Raw genomic sequence first — 19,616 nt, 5'->3', positions numbered from 1 at the left:
TCACTAATATCACTAATGGGAGCTCTGGTAGCATAGTGGCTCAGGCACTTGACTGCTAACCAGACGGCTGGCGGTTCAAACCCGCTAGCCACTCCTCGGAAGGAAGGTTGGGCAATCCTACTTCCGTAGTGATACTGCCTCGGAAACCCAAGGAGGGGTCGCTATGAGTCAGGTCTGACTCGATGGCACATAACAACAACATATCACTAATACCATTTGGGCAATATAGAATACTGTAACTTATCACTAAATTTTTAAAACAATGTAATTTGTTGATCTCCTCTGAAAAATTATGGTAAATTCTGTGAGGAATCTAAATCAACTTTCCTTTTTTTAAAAGCACTTACAATTTATAGGGGGAAATAGGAATGTCTGGAAATACACTAGAGATATGTGAATTGTCTCAACTTTTGTTTGTCCTAAAATATTTTTACTTTGCCTTTACTGTTTTTGAAGGACATTTTTGCTAGATATAATATTTAACTTGACTGTGTCCCTTTCCCCAAAACTTTGAAAATGTCATTCTGTTATCTTCTGGCTTGCATTGTTTCTGTTTTTTTTCTATATACAGCATGACAGTTTTTTTACAGCTGCTTTTAAGATTTTCTCTTTCCTCCCCCACCCACTTTTATTGTGGTGAAAACATATACAACAACACATTTGCCAACATAACAACTTCCACATTTACAGCTCAGGGACATTGATGACATTTTTCATGTTGTACCACCATTATTGCTGTCTTTTTCCTAAATACTCCACCACCACATAACCGCAACTCCCTGTAAACAAAAGCTTCCCCTTGTCCCCTCCTTTCTACCCCTGGTAACCACTTATAATCTTCCATATGTAAACCTTTCCTTGACTTTTTACAATAGTGGACAAATACAATATTTGTCTTTCTGTGACTGACTTATTTCACTCAGCATAATGTCTTCCAAGTTCATCCACATTATGTGGTCTTTTGCAGATTCTACATTATTCTTTGGTGTTGCATACTAGTCAGTTGTGTGTATGCGCCAGAGTTTGGTTATCCAGTCTTCTGTTGATGAGCACTTAGCTTGTGAAGTGCAGCTATGACCATGAATGTACATGTATCTATTTTGGCCTGGCTCTCACCTCTTTAGGATATATACATAGTAATGGGATTGCTGGATCAAATGGTATTTCTAATTTCAACTTTTTAAGGAATCACCATATCATTTTCCACAGTGGTTATATCCTTTTACAGTCCCACCAGCAGTGTATGAGAGTCCCAATCTCTCTACATCCTCATCAGCATTTGTTATTTTCTGGTATTAATGCTGGAGTGAGATGGTATCTCATTGTTGTTTTGATTTGCATCTCTCTAATGGCTAATGATCATGAACATTTCTTCATGTGTTTGTTGGCTGCCTGAATCTCCTCTTTGGTGAAGTGTCTGTTTGTGTCTTCTGCTCATTTTTTAATTGGATTGTTTGTCTTTTTAATATTGAGGTGTTGGAGTTTTCTATAAATTTTAGAGATGAGTCTTTTGTCTGATATGTATGTCATTGCCAGATATTTGTTCCCATTCTATAGGTTCCCTTTTTACCCTTTTGGAGAAGTCTTTCAATGCACATGAGAATTTAATTTTTAGAAGATCCTAATTATCTAGTTTATCTTCAGCTATTTGTGCATTTTGGGTTATGCTTGACAGTCTATTTATGCCATAAGTTGGGGCCCTGAAATTTGCCCCTGTTTTCTCTTTGATGAATTTTATAGATTTAGGTTTTTCACATTTAAGTCTTTGATCTATCTGGAGTTAGTTTTTGTGTATGGTGTAAGGTATGGATCTTGTTTCATTTTTCTGCAAATGGGTATCCAGTTTTTTTCTGGCATCATTTGTGAAAGAGACTGTCCCTTCCTCATTTAATGGATTTTGGCCCTTTGTGAAAGAACAGCTGACCATAGGTATATTAAGATTTTCTCTTTAACTTTGGTTTTCAGTAGTTTGGTTACAATGTACCCTGTGAGGTTTTCTTTGTTGTTTATCCTGATTTGTTAGGTTTCTTGAGTTAGTGGGTTGATACTATTTTTGTTCAATTTTGGGTAATTTTTGGCCATTATTTCTTTAATTTTGTTCTGTTCCCAAGTCCCCCACCACTACCATCACCTTTCTAGAATCTCAAGTGTGTAGGTATGTAATGATAATATCCCATAGGTTACTGATACTTTGTTGTTATTTGTTTTGTTTTGTTTTTTCCCTCTCTTGATCATTTAATTTTATTGTTCATTGTGGTTTTGTTTCCCTCTAAATTTTGGATGTATTTTTATATATATATATATACACTATGTATATTTGGATATATATAGTAGCTGATTTACAGCTTTTTTTCCTGCTAATTTCATCATCTCTGTCATTTCTGATTGTATTATCTAATTTCCAGCATTAAGTTATGCTTTCTTCTTTGTACATCTAGTAATTTTCAGTTGAACAGTGGCCATTGTAATAGTATATATTTGAACTTTTTTTTCTTAAAAGACTTTTTGTTCTTGCAGGTAAATTGTTTGTGGATAAACTTGATTCTTTTGAAATCTCTTTTTAAGCTTTCTGAACCAATTATAGAGATCCTTTATTCTAAAGTAGCTATTCTCAAACTTTTTTGGTCATGGAACCTTTTTATACTCAAAAGTTATTGAGGATCCAAAGAGTTTTTGTTTATAAGGATTATACCTATTCACATTTATCATTTTAGAAATTAAAACTGACAAAATTTTGAAACACAAGCATGTACAAGCAGTTTATATGACATTAAAATGCAATACTATTATGCATCATATAGCCTCTAGAAAACACAACTATATAATTAGGAGTGAATGACAGGGAAAAGTACAAGTAACATCTTGGTATTTGTATAAAAATAGTTTTAGTCTTATAGATCCACAGAGATTCCACAGACCAGACTTTGATAAACTGCTATTCTAGGGCTAGTTTAACTCTGTATCCAAGAGGGATGACCTTTTGTGGGGTCTCTACCAAATATCCTCTTCTCTCCCCCTGTTTAATAGTCTTTTTTGCTCTATGTATACTTAAGTAGTTGTTAATCTTAGTTTCCCAGTAACAGTTTTCTCCCCTAGCCATAACACCTTGTTTTTGTGTTCATAGATAATTAGCTTAGTGTTCAGCCAAAGACTCAAAGGGACCCCTATATGGATCTCTGGAGCTTTTACTCTGCATTCGTCCTTCCTTTCCAGTACTCTGTCCTGCAAATTCCAGCTGCCTTGCCTTTCCTGAACTCCATCATGTTTCCTAAACTTAGTGGGATCGTTGTATTCTGCTGGCGTTTTCCCTGTTTGGGCAGCAGTCTGGAAAATATTCCTCCTCCCAGAGATCACAGTCCTATACTGCCCCTTGGCCAATGTCTAAAAACAGGTGTTTTTTTTAAATATATATTTTTGTCAGTTTTTTTTTTTTCTTTTAAATGATTGGCGAAAAGTCTGTTTACAGTTACTCCATTGTAGTTGAAATAGGTATGCATTATGGACTAATACATCTATCACAACTTTGACATGGTACTGTGAATGGACCTCTACATAATACCTTACTTGCAAGAACTTTTAACAAATAAGACTAAATCAGGGCAATAAGACAAAATGTGAAACAGGTACTTTCAAAGGGGGAAACATAGTTCAAGTGTTAAAGAACTGCAGAGAAGTTAAGTAAGACAAAACCTAGTGTCAGTTAGATTTAGGGGCGAGAAAGTCTTGACCGACATGCTTGAGCAGTTTCCATGGGGGTGAACATAAAGACCAGATAGTAAGTAATGTGTTAAATGTAAACTAAAGTAATTTGAGGGTTTCTGTGAAAAAAGAACACTTGATTTAGCAGAAATGAAGATATATTTAAAAAAAAAATTCTACTAGTAAATTCATGAATCTGTCTCCTACTTTGTATTCAGATCATCTTGTCTTTCCTCTAAGCTAGAGGTTGAGAAATGATGGCCTGTGGGCCAAATGTGGTCTACCACCTGTTTTTAATAATAAATAAATATGCTGGTGTTGCTTCTTTATCATTGTTACTTTTTGTTAACTTCTTGCTTTCAGGTAAATGCTGATTTAACTCTTAAAATACACACCACGCCCTTCTCCCAGCATTCTCCCAATATAGTTATATTATTACATTTAGCTTAATTAATAAACAATTTGGGAGCTCTGGTAGCATAATGCCTAAGGTACTTGACTGCTAATAAGAAGGCTGGCGGTTCAAACCCACCAGCCACTCCTCAGGAAGAAGATGGGGCAATCTACTTCCATAGTGATACTGCCTCAGAAACCCAAGGAGGGGTCACTATGAGTCGGGTCTGACTCGATGGCACATAACAACAACAATAAACAATTCTGGTTATGACTCAGTAAATGTTTACTGTAGACCTAAATACTATGCTATGACTTTTTTTTTGTTTTTCATTGGAGTTTTAAAAGCAAGAAGAAAATAATCTTTAGTGACCTCTCTTGGTTTTTATTGTTTGTTTTTACCAGCATACAAGATGTGGAAATACTTCCATATCACTTTTTTTTTTTTTTCCTGTTAAGACCCTTTTTTCTGGGAACAAATTTACTTTGTCTTAGACTCCTCCTCATATTATTCTATTTTGTGCCAGTGACTTCTAAGGTCTGTTGTCTCTTATCCTTAAGGTTCCCTTAACTGATAACTTTGTTGGATTCATTGTTTTCTGGAGCCTATGTCTTCCGTTTTGGGATAAACCTTCATTTTTTGTTCCACATATCTTTAAATAATTGAAGGAGTTTGTGGGTTCTGAGTTTTGAGTCTTTATATTTAAAAAGATATTCTGTCTTCACATTTCATTGCTTGCTTAGCTAAGAATTATATTTTGAAGAATTTTTTTCCTGTAGAATTTGAAAGCTATTACTCTACTGTCTCCTAGAATCCATAGTTAGGAAGTTTGATGCCGTTGTGATAGTTGTTCTTTTATATTTAACTTCTTAATTTTCCTGTCCTGTAGATTTTAGGCTCTCTTACTCTTCATGATCTGAATTCATGAAAATTCAGATTTTCATCTCTACCTTGATTACTTCCTGTTTCATTATAACGTGAATATTGTGGTCTTTTCTGCCTAATAGACTCTAGTTTTATTTTATTTTATTTATTTATTTTGAGAACTTAAAGAAGTAGGTTTTACATTATTAATATTACATGATGTGGCTATCTTTGAGGAACTTAACAGGCAGTATAGAGATTCTCAACTTTTCCACAAACTTTTCTACAAATAGCCTTGAGGTTGAGGAAAGTAAAGAGGAGTGAAGGTGAATTTCAGAAGTCCCACCTTCATTGCCCAAAATCCTCCAAGATCATAAAATATTTTTGAGAACTCTTATTTTACCTTAATTTTTTAAATATTTTTTTCTATTATTGTTCACATTGATTTTACTATACAAGTCTTTATGCCAGGTACACATATTTTAGGAGCATAGAATTCATGGAAATGGAGATGGAGACCCTATTGATGTATTTTCAAATCCTTTATCAACAGTAATGGGGCATGTTACTTGGTTAAATGTCAGTTATTTATCTATAATATGGACATAAAATCCACAACACAAGGTAGTTATATAGAGTGAGGGGGGAAGCATTAAATATATATATCATTTTCTATTATTCTCAATAGGTAAATTCTTAAAATATATGAACATGCCTATACCAGCTTCAGGCTCCATAAATGTTAGTTGTTTGTCACTGATCTACTTCAGGTAGATAAGCACCATATTCATTTATATAGTATAATTGACCCTGCAAAATAAGGTATAGGTTAATGTATAAATCATATGGATTGGTTGTTTCTTTTACAGATCACTAAAGTTGTTCTTAGCAAAGGTTGGAGGTGTCTCGAATGCACTGTATGTGAGGCCTGTGGGAAGGCTACTGACCCAGGAAGACTCCTTCTTTGTGATGATTGTGACATAAGTTATCACACCTACTGCCTAGATCCTCCATTGCAGACAGTTCCCAAAGGAGGCTGGAAGTGCAAATGGTACTCTAGGATTTACATTTCTGTTGTTAGTCTTTTAAGTTCAGAACTTTCCCACATCACTTTGGTTTTAAAAATTAGTTAAATCTGTTTAATTCCATAATACATGTTTATTCTGGTGGATATCACTAATCAAAATCAAATATGCTTTAAATAATTTTCCTCTATCCTGTTCATATGTAGCTTCTTTAAATTACAGGAACTAAATAAGTAAATAAAATTGAGACTTCTGTGGGGGGTGTTTGGATTTCAGGTGCGTTTGGTGCCGACACTGTGGAGCAACATCTCCAGGTCTAAGATGTGAATGGCAAAACAATTACACACAGTGTGCTCCTTGTGCAAGTTTGTCTTCATGCCCAGTCTGCTACCGAAATTACAGAGAAGATGATCTTATTCTGCAGTGTAGACAATGTGATAGGTATTGTGATTTTTTTGGTTTGTTTGTTTTAATCTTTTGCAATCTTTTGTCTTTCTAATGTACCAAAAGGAAATTGGAAAATAACTTTACTAGGTCATAAACTTGAGAAACAAAATTTTTGCTTTTCAGGTTTTTAGTTGCCTAGAAACTTACAGAAGTGATCTTTTCTTTTGATTCTCAATCCCAGATCAAAGTTTTTTAACTGGGACCTTTTTGAGAATTTACGCATCTTTTGAAATTAGATGCAGAATTAATTACTGCTTGGATATATGCATTTTTTTGTGAAGGATTTCCCAATCATTTATTAGTTTATAAAAAAGATCTCATACACTTTATTTTCCTAAATTATTTTTTCTTAAAGCTCTAATTCTTAGAGCTAAGATCAGCTCCTGCCTGCCCAATTAATATATGTGCAGCTTCAAAATCAATATTGTTTTCTTTGGATTTGATAGTATATTACTGTTAAGTACTATACATATAATATTCAGTATTAATTATCATAAGTAGTTGATGTTTCTTAGGATTTTGCCTACCAATTCTTTATTCTGAGGCAAGCAACTGTTTATTTATATTTCCTAATTACCATTCAGAGTCAGTTAAGTGAGTTATATCTACTCCGAAGTAGATGCAACATATAGACTACATGTGCATTGTGCCATTTGCATTCTGAGTACCTTTCTAATTGCGCTAACTAGTGTACTTGCTAAGGCGCTCTGGTGGTGTAATGGATAAGGCACTTGACTGCTAACTGGATGGTAAGTGTTTCAAACCCACCAGCCACTCTGCAGAAGGAAGATGGGGTGATCTACTTCCATAAAGATTTATAGCCTCAGAAAGCAAATGGGGGGGTCGCTGTGAGCTGGAAACGACTCAGTGGCAGTGAGTTTGGTTTAGTTTGGTTAGTGTACTTGCTGTCTTTGACATACTCATTATAAGATCATAAAATAATTATCTTATCCTACTTATGTAATGTGCTTTTGCTTCCTACCTAGTACCTGTTTTCATTTTCTTTTTTTTTTTTTTTTTCCTTTCCTGTCGTTTGAAAGTTTTATGAGTAATTGGAGGAGAAAGGTACTTGGGAGAAAAGGGTGAGATGAACTAGGTATTAGGAACATGTGAGGCTTAAGAGCTTTAAGTGTGAAGACTATCAACTCTTACTACAGTTTTTAAAAGGAAACCGTACTCCATATACTCAGCTTTTTTAAAATGTACGAATTTTTTTTTTAGATGGATGCATGCAGTTTGTCAAAACTTAAATACTGAGGAGGAAGTGGAAAATGTAGCCGACATTGGTTTTGATTGTAGCATGTGCAGACCCTATATGCCTACATCAAATGGTAAGAGAATAATTAAATAGTATCCACACTCTTACAGTTCACTATTGCTATGAGTGGTTTTTACTCTCATTTTTTTTTCCTTTTTGAGAAATTACTATTTTTACAAATATTTTATATAAAAAAATGTTATATAAATTAATTCTTCTTACTACAACTTTATATATTAAAATCATTTACTTAAGTAAATGAAGCATGCATTTTAGATATGAAATATAATTTTATTTTCAGAGCACATGATCTTATAGTTGTCAGCAGTATTTTTTTTTTTTTTTTTTAATTGTGATTTGGGTGAAAGTTTACAGAGCAATTTCATTTTCCATACAGCAGTTCATATACATTTTGTCTCAGGACATTGACTGCAATTTCTCACAATGCAACAGTCCCTTCCCACATCCACCCAGTAGTTACCTCTTCCTTTCGTCCTTCCTTCCCATGCACTCCTGTTCCCTAAGCAGTCTCCCTGTGCATGCACTGTCCTTCTGTTCTCCCATGATTGATCTCTCCAAGAAGTGTATCCACCTGTTGTAAATGTTCAGTTCATATACCAGTCTTTTATTTGGCTGGAAGCCACAGAAGTTCAAATCTAGACCTGAGGGGCAGCTAGGGGCCATAGTCTTAGGGGTTTCACCAGGCTCTATCAGACCAGCAAAGCCTGGTCTTTTTTTTTTTTTTTTTTTTTTAAATAATTTTGAGTTTTGCTCCACATTGTTCTCCCACTTTATCCAAGATCTTCTACATAGATCCCCCTCCAAGTGTTTGAGAGTGATAGCCCAATAACATCTGGTTATTCTGGTCTCATGGTCATATAGGCTGAGGATCGCATGGTCTACCAGTTCTTTGGACTAATTGTTGCCATGCGTCTTTGGTTTTCTTCATGCTTTGCTCTGACCCCATCTTGGTGGCTTGCAAGCTTTTAAGATCTCAGTTGCTACTCACTAAAGTAGAATGCGAAACAATGTTTTTGTTTAGTATGTTATGCCAGTTGAGCTTGATGTCCCCTATGACCATGGTCCCAAGCCCTCTGGGTATCAGCAGTATTTTATTATTAAATAATCCTGTGTATAATCCAGTACACTGATTGTTTATCTTTGCCAGTTTTTCCTCCCTGATTTAATTATTTTCTTCATTATATGAAACCTCCTTGTTGTAAAGATAGCTTTTAACAATATTTCGTATTCAAGCATTTGTTTTAATGAAATGGGATACAGAAATAGAAATTTCATTCATATGTTAATCTTTAAATATGCTTTACCTTTTCTGGAAAAAAAATTGCTTAACTTTTTTTTTTTTTCCCCATTTCAGTGCCTTCCTCAGACTGCTGTGAATCGTCACTTGTAGCACAAATTGTTACAAAAGTAAAAGAGCTAGGTAAAATCTGAAATGCTTTATTTGTTTATTCTTTACAAAAAGTATATAAATGGTTAATTTTTATGTAGTTGACTTGCCATATGCTATGTGAAACCTGTCTTCAATGTATAGGTCTTTAATCTAAATAAGATGTTAATTTTGTCCATTTTTAGAGGGACTATATTCTTACAAATTTCAGGAAATTGACAATAAAAATAATAGCTTTAGAGTAACCATTAATGCTGTTCTTCTTCTCATTTCATTAGTATATTACTGTGCTTTGTTGTTGGTTAGCAGGAATAATAGTGAGTTAGCAAGCATACTGATTCATTTAGAATTAATTCAGTTTGTTACTGTTACTTTATAATAGATCAGCCTGGAATGATATTCAAATGTGATACTTTTACCAACCAGTCATTCCTTTACCTACTTGCATCTAATATCATTTAATGTAAAAACATTTCAGTAGTATAAAAATTATTCTAATGAATGGCATATTTATGCATTTAAAATTTATATCTGTAGGATATCTACTTATTTGCCACCACTCCCTATAAGAGATTATATTGTTACTTTGGTCTTCAAATTGATTTCTGTAGTATTCTTATGATTCTTTTAACCTGAAAGGATATTCTAGTAAAAGGACTTATAGTGGAGTAACTAAAGCATTGCTTTTAGCTTCATTGCTTTCTCTCTCAATCTTTATATTAATACATGAAAATAGAAGTGTGAGGAAGCAATTTTTAAAAAAACATAAAACATTTCTGCTTATAATCCAAAAATTTGACCATTTAGATCTCAGTCTTGGTTTTAATTGAACACTGTCAAGTTAATTATTCTCAAATAATAGTACCAAATTCTTCTTCTTTTTTTTTTTTTTTATTGTGATTTGGGTGAAAGTTTACAGAGCAAATTCACTTTCCATACAGCAGCTCACATACACTTTGTCTTATGACATTGACTACAATTTACCACACTGCAACAGCTCCCCTTCCACTTCCTCCCCATAGTTACCTCCTCCTTATGTCCATCCCTCCATGCACTCCTGCCTCCTGAGCTATGTCCCTGTGTATACACAGCCCTTCTATTTTCCCATGATTGTTCTCTCTAAGGAATGTATCTACCTAATAATGTTCAACTCATATGCCTGTCTTTTGTTTGGCTGGAAGCCACAGGTATGGGTTCACATCTAGACCTGAAGGGTAAATAAGGGCTGTAGTCTCAGTGGTTCCATTAGGCTCTATGAGACCAGCAAACCTGGTCCTTTTCTTTTTTTTTTTAAGTGACTTTGAGTTTTGTTCCACATTGTTCTCCCACTCTATGCAGGATCTCCTACCTACATGCCCCTCTGAGTGGCTGACAGTGGTAGGTGGGCACTGTCTAGTTTTTTGGTTTCATAGTCATATAGGCTGAGGATTGCATGGTGTGCCAGTCGCTTGGACTAATTGTTTCCATGAGTCTCTGGTTTTCTTCATTCTTCTTTGCTCTGAACAAAGAAGGACCCGTCATTCCATCTAAATGGCTGCTTGCAAGCTTTTTAGATCCTAGTTGCTACTTGCCAAAGTAGGAGATGGAAAATTGTTTTGTGTAGTATGTTATGCCAATTGAGCTTGGTGTCCCCTGCGACTATGGTCCCAAGCCCACAGGTCCAACTACTCATTCCCTCCGGGTAGCTGGCTGTGCCCAAGAAGTGACTACAACCTTACCCTTGCTAGCTTTACTATATACCTGGGAATTCTTACAGAACATACAAATACACTTGGAGAAACATTTTCTGCCAACCCTATACATGGTCTTGGGCATGCTATCCCCTGCATAGATATACCTAATAGTTCAGCCTATCCACCCATTTATCCACCTCTATATCCATGTTTGCCTTCACTGACAACACAGTATACTGTAAGTGCAAAAGGGTTCATCATTGTTGTCTGTACCTCCCATGTACCTGTCTATGTCTTCCTTTTCCTCAGTGCCACCGTGTTGATCACTCATATGTGGTACATTGCCCTTCTCTTCATCCAAATCAATACTTGTATCTCTCTGTCTACAGTGTTCCCTACCCATCCCTCCCATCCTGGTAACCAACAAAGAAAATTTCCTTCCATATAAAAACCGTTCCTTGACTTTTTAAATAACAGACTAATACAATATTTGTCCTTCTGTGATTGTCTTCTTTCACTCAGCATAGCTATGTCCTCCAAGTTCATCTAATGTTTTGCAGGTTCTACGTTACTCTTTAGGGTTGCATAGTATTCCATTGTGTGTATGTACCATAGTTTGGTTATCCATTCTTCAGATACCTAGGTTGACCCAATTATTCTTAAATAATTAACTCTTCAGTGCCCAGTTAAGGATAACCGCTTTATAAAAGTCACATTCCTCTGATATGTGTGTTTTGGAGTGATAATCAATTTATCAGTCAAATTTAAAATGAAAGTTTTCATTTGAATTCTTGGAATTCTGTAATTTTTAGATCCACCCAAAACCTACACACAGGATGGTGTTTGTTTGACTGAATCAGGGATGAGTCAGTTACAGAGCCTCACAGTTACAGTTCCAAGAAGAAAACGGTCAAAACCAAAGTTGAAATTGAAGATTATAAATCAGAATAGCGTGGCTGTCCTTCAGACCCCTCCAGACATCCAGTCAGAGCATTCAAGGGATGGTGAAATGGATGATAGTAGAGGTAATACTAATTTATTTTCTATAGACTATGTTTGTAAGAATTAAAGCGTATAAAATAATTTTCAATATATGTATGATTTGTCTGTGGTAAATTATTCTGACCTAGATAACCCTTGATGTAATAATTTTCCCTTCTGAGTAAACAGTCTTCTTGGACCTTGCCTTTTCAGATTCTCTTCCTTTCATGTATCCTCTTAGAACAGATGTACCTTATAGAAATCTCCAGGAGCACATATATTTAAGGATGACAGGTGGGGAAATTCAGAGGGTTTGACTGTAGTATCTTATATAAATTAGCATAAACCTTCTAAGATTCTGTGATTTTGGGATGCCATGATTATCAGGGATTAAAAGTTTCAAGCTCTAACCCTAGGGTGCAACAAACAGGCTTCAAAATTTCTTTTACTATTACAGAGTAATGAGATTTTACTAGTTTAAGGGATTGTAAATATCATATAGCCTCATGATAGTCCTCACATAAAGAGTGGTAAGAGTGAAATCAATATTGCTTGCAAGAAGCAGAGGAAGCTGTTTTACATAAACAAGTCAATTTGACCTGGAAATAAACCTAAATAAGTTAAAACTTCTAAAAGTGGAAAACCATTGTTAATCTTCAGATATAAATTTATGTAGTCCCTCGTGTTTATTGTGAACTGTCTGTTTATAAATATTTTTGATCAGAGCTGAATCTTTAAGGTGACAAAATCATTTTAGTGAAAATATTGTTGTAAAACAACAGCCATTAGTGTTTATTGAATGCTTACTGCATGCTAACTTAGGATTCCATATCAGTGAACAAAACAGAATTCTCTGCTCATGGAGCTTACATTTTAGTGTTAGGAGGCAAGAATATTAGAATAATATAATATAATATAATAATATAATAATGTAGTAAATAAGATAATTATAGTGTGTTGACAAGTGCTGTGGAAGAAAATAGAGTAGGGTATGGGGAGTTAGGGGTACAGATGGTGGTGAGAGGGATCAAATGAAATAGGGTGGCATTAAGAAGGCAGTATTTGAGATTAGATTTTAAAGAGTTGAGCAACTTGATTATGTGGGGAGGAGTGTCCCAAGCCATAAATAAATTAATGCAAAGATTCTAAGGGTGGAAGTACGGCTAGCATGCTTGAATGTCTGGTAGAGGGAGCAAAGATGAGATTTATAGGTGAAGAGATCAGAGAGGTGGGAAGGTAGTTAGCTTGATAGATCATGCAAGACCATAAAGCACATCCTAAGAGTTTGAATTTACAGTCTGTGTAATGGAAATTCATTTTCTAAAGAGAAGAGTAGCAAGATGTTACTCAGATTTTGAAAAATACTCTGCTCTGATTACACAGTGTTTTGATTTAAGTAATTTATTTTATCAGTCACCTCCCCTGTTGGTAGACCTTTGGGTTTTTTCCTAGTCTTTTATTATTAATGGTACAATGAAAACTCTGGTACATTTATAATTTTATACAAAAATGAGTCTAAAATATAATTCCTTGCTGAACCAAAAGGTATGTGCATTTGTAACTGTTTTTGGTTACAAAAATAGTTTATTGTTGTTTAATAGACAATATTTGTTCGTATTAAAAAGGGAACGTGTGAAGAGTTCAAAAAGATGAACAATGTAAAGTTAGTCTCCTCCCAACTATCCAGTGCCCGTCCACTGAGAGACCCATTGTAATCATGTAACCTTCCAGAGATTGTTTATCCATGCATAGATATATATTGATGGGATAATTTTTCATATTTGGGCAGTATAGTATGTTTTCCTTCATTGCAGACTGTGGAAATCAGAATGCTCTTCTTAAGATATTGGTTAAAAAAGACCATAACCTTTTTTTTTAATTTTTTTTCATCTTTTTTTATTGTGCTGTGTGTGCTTTACATAGCAAACTTGTTTTCCGTTCAACAGTTCATGCAGAGACCTTAGCCTTCTGTGACACTAATCATGTTGGGCCACATTGTATACCACTTTATACCAATTGAAGAAACCTGCTGGCACAGTGGTTAAATATTCTGCGGTTGTTGGGTAAAACCCACCAGCAGTTCTGAGGGAGTAAGATGTAGCTGTCTACTTCCGTAAAGTTTTGCAACCTTAGGAATCATATGGGACAGTTTTATTCTGTTCTTTAGGGTCGCTTTGAGTCAGAATTGACTCAGTGACAGTGGTTTGAGTAGTTTTCTTTGTTCATGGATGTTTTATCTTATCCCTCAAAATATTTCATTTTTTAAAAAAATTTTTTCTTCTTCCTGTATAATCTATTAACCTCAGGTTTCTTTTTAAGTTTGCTTGTTGTTGTTGTTGTTGTTATGTGCCGTCGAGTCAGACCCAACTCATAGCGACCCCTCCTTGGGTTTCCAAGGCAGTATCACTACGGAAGTAGATTGCCCAACCTACCTTCTGAGGAGTGGCTGGTGGGTTTGAACCGCCAGCCTTCTGGTTAGCAGTCAAGTGCCTTGGGTACTACACTGTTTATTAATCATGTTATAGGCTTTCATCAGATGATCCTTAATTGTCTATGTATGATTAAAAGTTGAGGTAAAAATGGGAATTAGAAGAATAATTTAATAATCTTTTTATCTTTTAAAGAGAGAAATTAAAATCTTGATTGGAAACCTTTGAGTATGTGGATAGTTATTGAGTTTAAGCTTTGTTGTAGAGTGTTCTGTGTTTACCATTTAGGGATTCCCTAGTGTCAGTATCTTCAGATGTTCTCCTCAAGGCTTGTCAGGTTCCCAAGAAGAATTTTTCAAGTCTGTTTCTTGAAGGGTTTAGATCTAGCCAACAATTTTCTGGGAATTTAGTGGGTAGAAGGGCTAGGGGGCAGGGATATCAACATTTAGCATGCTTGTTAATCACCTCATCCCTCTATTTTCAGTCCAATATCCACTTTCACTTGGTCTCTACAGTCTTCTAAGAGTCCTGAATCCTAGAAGTTGAAGCAGCCAGCTCCCAGTATTGCAAAATTGGGAGGAGGATCAGGAATATCACTTCTTTAGTTCATATAAATAAAATTCTCTTTGTTTGAGCCTCTTCGCATTTCCAGAGGTATCTTATCCTACCATTTTCTCAGTTTTTTGAGGATTGTTTTATAAATTGGATTTTTTTCCCCTCAGTTCTCTCTAATCTCAGCTTAGAATTTGCATTTGCCATGTCAATTATGACTCATCTTTCTGCTTTGCCCTTCCAAAATTGTAGCTTTTGTCCTTTCTGATGTTCTCTGTGTTCATGCGTTTATCTTTGTAGCCTGCTTGTTGTTGTTGTTGTTATGTGCCGTCGAGTCGGCCCCGACTCATAGCGACCCCTCCTTGGGTTTCCGAGGCAGTATCACTACGGAAGTAGGATTGCCCAACCTTCCTTCCGAGGAGTGGCTGGTGGGTTTGAACCGCCAGCCTTCTGGTTAGCAGTCAAGTGCTTTAGCCACTATGCTACCAGAGCTCCCACTTGTAGCCTGCTAGCTTAACTCATTAATTTTTAGGTGGGTTTATTTGAAGGTATTTTTTTATCTTTGGCACTTACTAAGTTTCAGTAAATAAACATTTATTTTCATGGCTTAGTCATAGCTACATAAAGCAGTTATCAGATTAATAAGAAACTGACTTCATATATGGACCTACTGTCATCAAAAGCAGGGTTATGTTCATGGTATTACAGAAATATATTGTATTTAATACTTAAAATAGTGAAGAAATAAGTTAACAGTTTAATCTTAAAATGTATTTGGGACATTTGTTTTAGTATACTCAACTTGCAAAAGTTTGATTACCATAGAGTTAAAATAGCATACGTGTGGACTGAGCTTTTGTATGTAGTACTTAATTTTATTCTTTACTTCATTCAGTGAAATATTTATTGTACACTTATTAGGTGTCATGCTAAGAATTCAGCTGTTAATAGAAAGTATTGGTGGCTATTCTCATGGAGAAGATGTGTCTCAGGGAACTAGACATTAAAGAATCAATCAAAACGGAGCCTAATGTTTACATATAGGAGCATGTAACTAAGGAGGGCATACCTTATCCTCAATATGAGAGATTCTCTAAGGAAGTGATGATTAGAATAAATTGTGAAAGATGAGTAGATTGAAGGCAGAGGTTGGGAAAGTAGTGGAAGAAAGAATTTGATGCATTCAAGGAACTATGAATAGTTCACTTTGGTTGGAATAAGATGAAACTAGAGTGTTTACAAGACCCTCGTATAATTGGCCTTAAAATGTGAGCTTTATTTGGAGGGCACTGGGAAGACACTTAGGAATTTTAAGCAGAAAGTTAATACATATTTATAGAAAGATCATTTAAACTACAATTTAAAGAACTGATTGGAGAGAGGGTATGCCTGCAGGTAGGGAAATCAGATAGGATGCTGTTATGTAAACCATCTGGAAGATAGGATGAGGATGGTAGTGATGGTGTTGATAGGTGCTGTCAGGTCATTTCTAACTCACAGTGACAGTGTGTAATCAACAAAACAATGCTTGTTCCTGTACCATCCTTACAGTCATTGCTGTGCTTGAGCTTTTTGTTTCAGCTACTGTGTCAACCCATCTTGTGGAAGGTCTTCCTCTTTTTCACTGACCCCTCTACCAAGCTTGATGTTCTTCTCCAGGCATTGGTCCCTTCTGATTACAGGTCCAAAGTATGTGAGACAAAGTTTCACCATCCTTGCTTTTAAGGAGTATACTGGTTGTACTACTTCCAGGACAGATTTTTTCATTCTTCTGGCAGGCCATGGTACATTCACTATTCTTTGCCAAAATCATTTTCTTTCTTTCTACCACTTCTGGAAAGATGACAGAAAGAAATAACATGATTTTGAGAGATATTCAGGAAGTAGAATAGATAAGTCCTACCTGTGGGGGGAAAAAAACCCACTGCCATTGAGTCAGTTCCAGCTTATATGACCCCCAAAGAGTTTCTAAGGCTATAAATCTTTACAGAAGGAGGCTACCTCATCTTTCTCCCGTGGAGTAGCTGGTGGGTTCAAACCATGGATGTTTTGGTTAGTAGCCTAATACCTTAACCACAGCACCACCAGAGCTCTATTTATGGGGGAAAAATAAAGAGTTAGGCATGGTCAAGGCTCTCCCCTAGGGGTCTGGCTTCTCTAGGGTTGGTTTCAGTGCCTTTAATGATGATTCATAACACTTGGAAAAGGGGAGCCAAGGTTATCTTGAATTAGGAATTCAGTTTTGGATATAGAGCTTTCAGTACCTTGGTGTCTGTTGTTGGATCTCAGAAGAGAGAGTTCTAAGCTGGAGACTACTTTAAGGTCCTAGGCCTAAAAACAAAGGGATGATTTAAGTGCACCTTGATTTATAATGGTCATTTTGAGGTGTGTATATCTATTTTCTTTATTCTTATTCTTAATGTTTCCTTTCCTGAGAACAACACATTAAGCAGCATGATTTCTAAGTCCATTTGGAACTTTTTAAGTCTTACTGTACTTTCTCTATCAACTGAGATGCAGGATTAGACTAGTTCAGCAACCACTTTTATTTATTTATTTTTACTTTTACTATTTATTTCTTATTACATAGGAATTGTGTATCTAATATGTTTTCTAGTTTTATCTATACATTTACTTTTATCCAGAAGGAGAACTTATGGATTGTGATGGAAAATCAGAATCTAGTCCTGAGCGAGAAGCTGTGGATGATGAAACTAAGGGAGTAGAAGGAGCAGAGGGTGTCAAAAAAAGAAAAAGGAAACCATACAGACCAGGTATGGTGCCTGAGCTAGATATTTTAATACAATCAAACTTAGTTAATTTGATAAAAATATAATATTGAGGACTTCAATTAAAATTAAATAATCAAGATTAAATACAGCATCATAACTTTCTGAACTGAAGCCTGTATGTATAAATTAAAGAACTAATCTGCTTGAGTATGATTTTTTAGCTGGTGAATTCCTTTGTCTGAGTAAATGAAAACTCCACAATAAATTATTATTTAATGCCTTAACCGAGATGCTAATTATTACATGCTTCACAAGGTTGATTTTATTTGTACTTGGACTTTTGAAATTATTTATGTGTTTTAGTATTTACTTTCTAATATTTAAATTTTTTTTCCTTTTTTTTTTTTTTTTAATTGTGATTTGGGTGAAAGCTTACAGAGCAAATTCACTTTCCATACAGCAGTTCACATACACTTTGTCTCATGACATTGACTACAATTTACCCCAATGCAGCAGTTCCCCTCCCACTTCTTCCTGATAGTTACCTCTTCCCTGTGTCCATCCCTCCATGTATTCCTGCCCCCTGAGCTGTCTCCCTGTGCATAAACAGCCCTCCCATGATTGTTCTCTCCAAGGATTGTATCTACCTTGGGTAAATGTTCAACTCATATGCCTGTCTTTTGTTGGGCTGGAAGCTACAGAGGTGGGTTCAATTCCAGACCTAATATTTGAATGTTTTTAAAATTTGTCTTGAGTCTTTATGCAGGAGTGACAATAAGTATGCAGTTGAACAAGACAGAGTTCCTATGCCTCTAGAATTTATAAACCAGTTAATATTATGAAAAATAATCACTCTTGTTTTCTTACTGCCTCAGGGGCAGAGAGAAAAGCAAGATATTAAAAGATATTAAAAGGTTATCTTCCTTGGAGATTGGCCACATCTCATAACTATAAATTCATTCAATCTATTTTATGTAAACAATTTTATCCTAATTATAAGCTTATACATGCTTTTATTTTTTTTTAATGCACTGTGCAAATTGAAATTTCCTTCTAGGAAGTTATATTTAGTGCTATTTTCCTGTACATAGAAGGCATCTCTGTAATTGAGGGGTCCATTAGATCACAAAATATTTTGCTAGACAACTGTATCATAATGGCAAAACTTTATAATGTTAACTATGTGCCAATCACTAGTCTAAGCATTTTACATATATTAATTCATCTAATCCTCAGAACATATGTATCAGGAGGTGATACATATTTTCCTACTTTTTCCAATAGGAGCTCTGGTAGTGTAGTGCCTAAAGCACTTGACTGCTAACCAGAAGGCTGGTGGTTCAAACCCACAGCCACTCCTCAGAAGGAGGGTTGGGCAATCTATTTCCGTAGTGATACTGCCTCGGAAACCCAAGAAGGGGTCGCTATGAGTCAGGTCTGACTCGATGGCACATAACAACAACAACAACAACAACAACAACACTTTTTCCAATGAGAGAATTCAGGTACTGTGAAGTTAAGTAACTTGCCCAAAGTCAATCAGTAACCAGAATTTCAACCTAAGTGGTCTGGCTCCAGAGTTCATGTTCAACCATGGAGCTCTATGTGTCTCAGGTCTTGATAATATGGAATACATAGACAAAGTCCCATGAAGTCATACTAATCAAATAATGTTTGTGGCATCTAGCTTAGTTTGTAAGTATCTTTAATCTTTTCTTCTCATCTAGTAGACAAATAATGTGAATAACTAGTATTTGTTAAATAGGTAAATAAACACACTTTATTGTTTATTATTCTGACATTGTACACTAAAACCAGACTCACTGCCGTCGAGTTGATTCCGACTCAGTGACCTATATTAGGTTTCCAAGGCGATAAGTCTTTATGGAAGTGGACTGCCCTATCTTGCTTCCATGGAGCAACTGGTGGGATTGAACCACCAACCTTCTGGTTAGCAGTCAAATGCCTTAGGTCCTGTGCCACCAAAAAAAAAAAAAACATTGCCGTCAAGTCAGATCCAATTCACTTTGACCTCTCCTTGGATTACCAAGGCAGTATCACTGGGGAAGTAGATTCCCCAATCTTCCTCCTGAGGAGTCTGTACACTAATGAATTTTAATTCCTATTTGGCGATAACAATGCCTTTAACTTTTT

At 35.5% G+C, this 19,616-nt stretch overlaps 1 protein-coding gene across 1 annotated transcript in view; it reads left to right on the top strand.

Moving 5' to 3' along the window:
* The window catches only part of KMT2C (lysine methyltransferase 2C), a 470,642-nt gene that overhangs the window by 291,880 nt on the left and 159,146 nt on the right, over window positions 1-19,616 (top strand). Inside the window, exons 19-24 of the mRNA XM_042782218.1 lie at window positions 5,827-6,008; window positions 6,259-6,423; window positions 7,651-7,760; window positions 9,063-9,128; window positions 11,581-11,793; window positions 17,376-17,504. Coding sequence (XP_042638152.1) covers window positions 5,827-6,008; window positions 6,259-6,423; window positions 7,651-7,760; window positions 9,063-9,128; window positions 11,581-11,793; window positions 17,376-17,504 — 865 coding nt within the window. The remainder of the gene's footprint in view (window positions 1-5,826; window positions 6,009-6,258; window positions 6,424-7,650; window positions 7,761-9,062; window positions 9,129-11,580; window positions 11,794-17,375; window positions 17,505-19,616) is intronic.

Source organism: Orycteropus afer, unplaced genomic scaffold (genome assembly GCF_000298275.1).
Source record: "Orycteropus afer afer isolate SDZICR_OR568_19922 unplaced genomic scaffold, OryAfe1.0 scaffold00264, whole genome shotgun sequence".
In the NCBI taxonomy this organism is placed as follows: Eukaryota; Metazoa; Chordata; class Mammalia; order Tubulidentata; family Orycteropodidae; genus Orycteropus; species Orycteropus afer.
The sequence above is the reverse complement of the archived record's forward strand: the minus strand, read 5'-3'. Positions and strand labels throughout refer to the sequence as shown.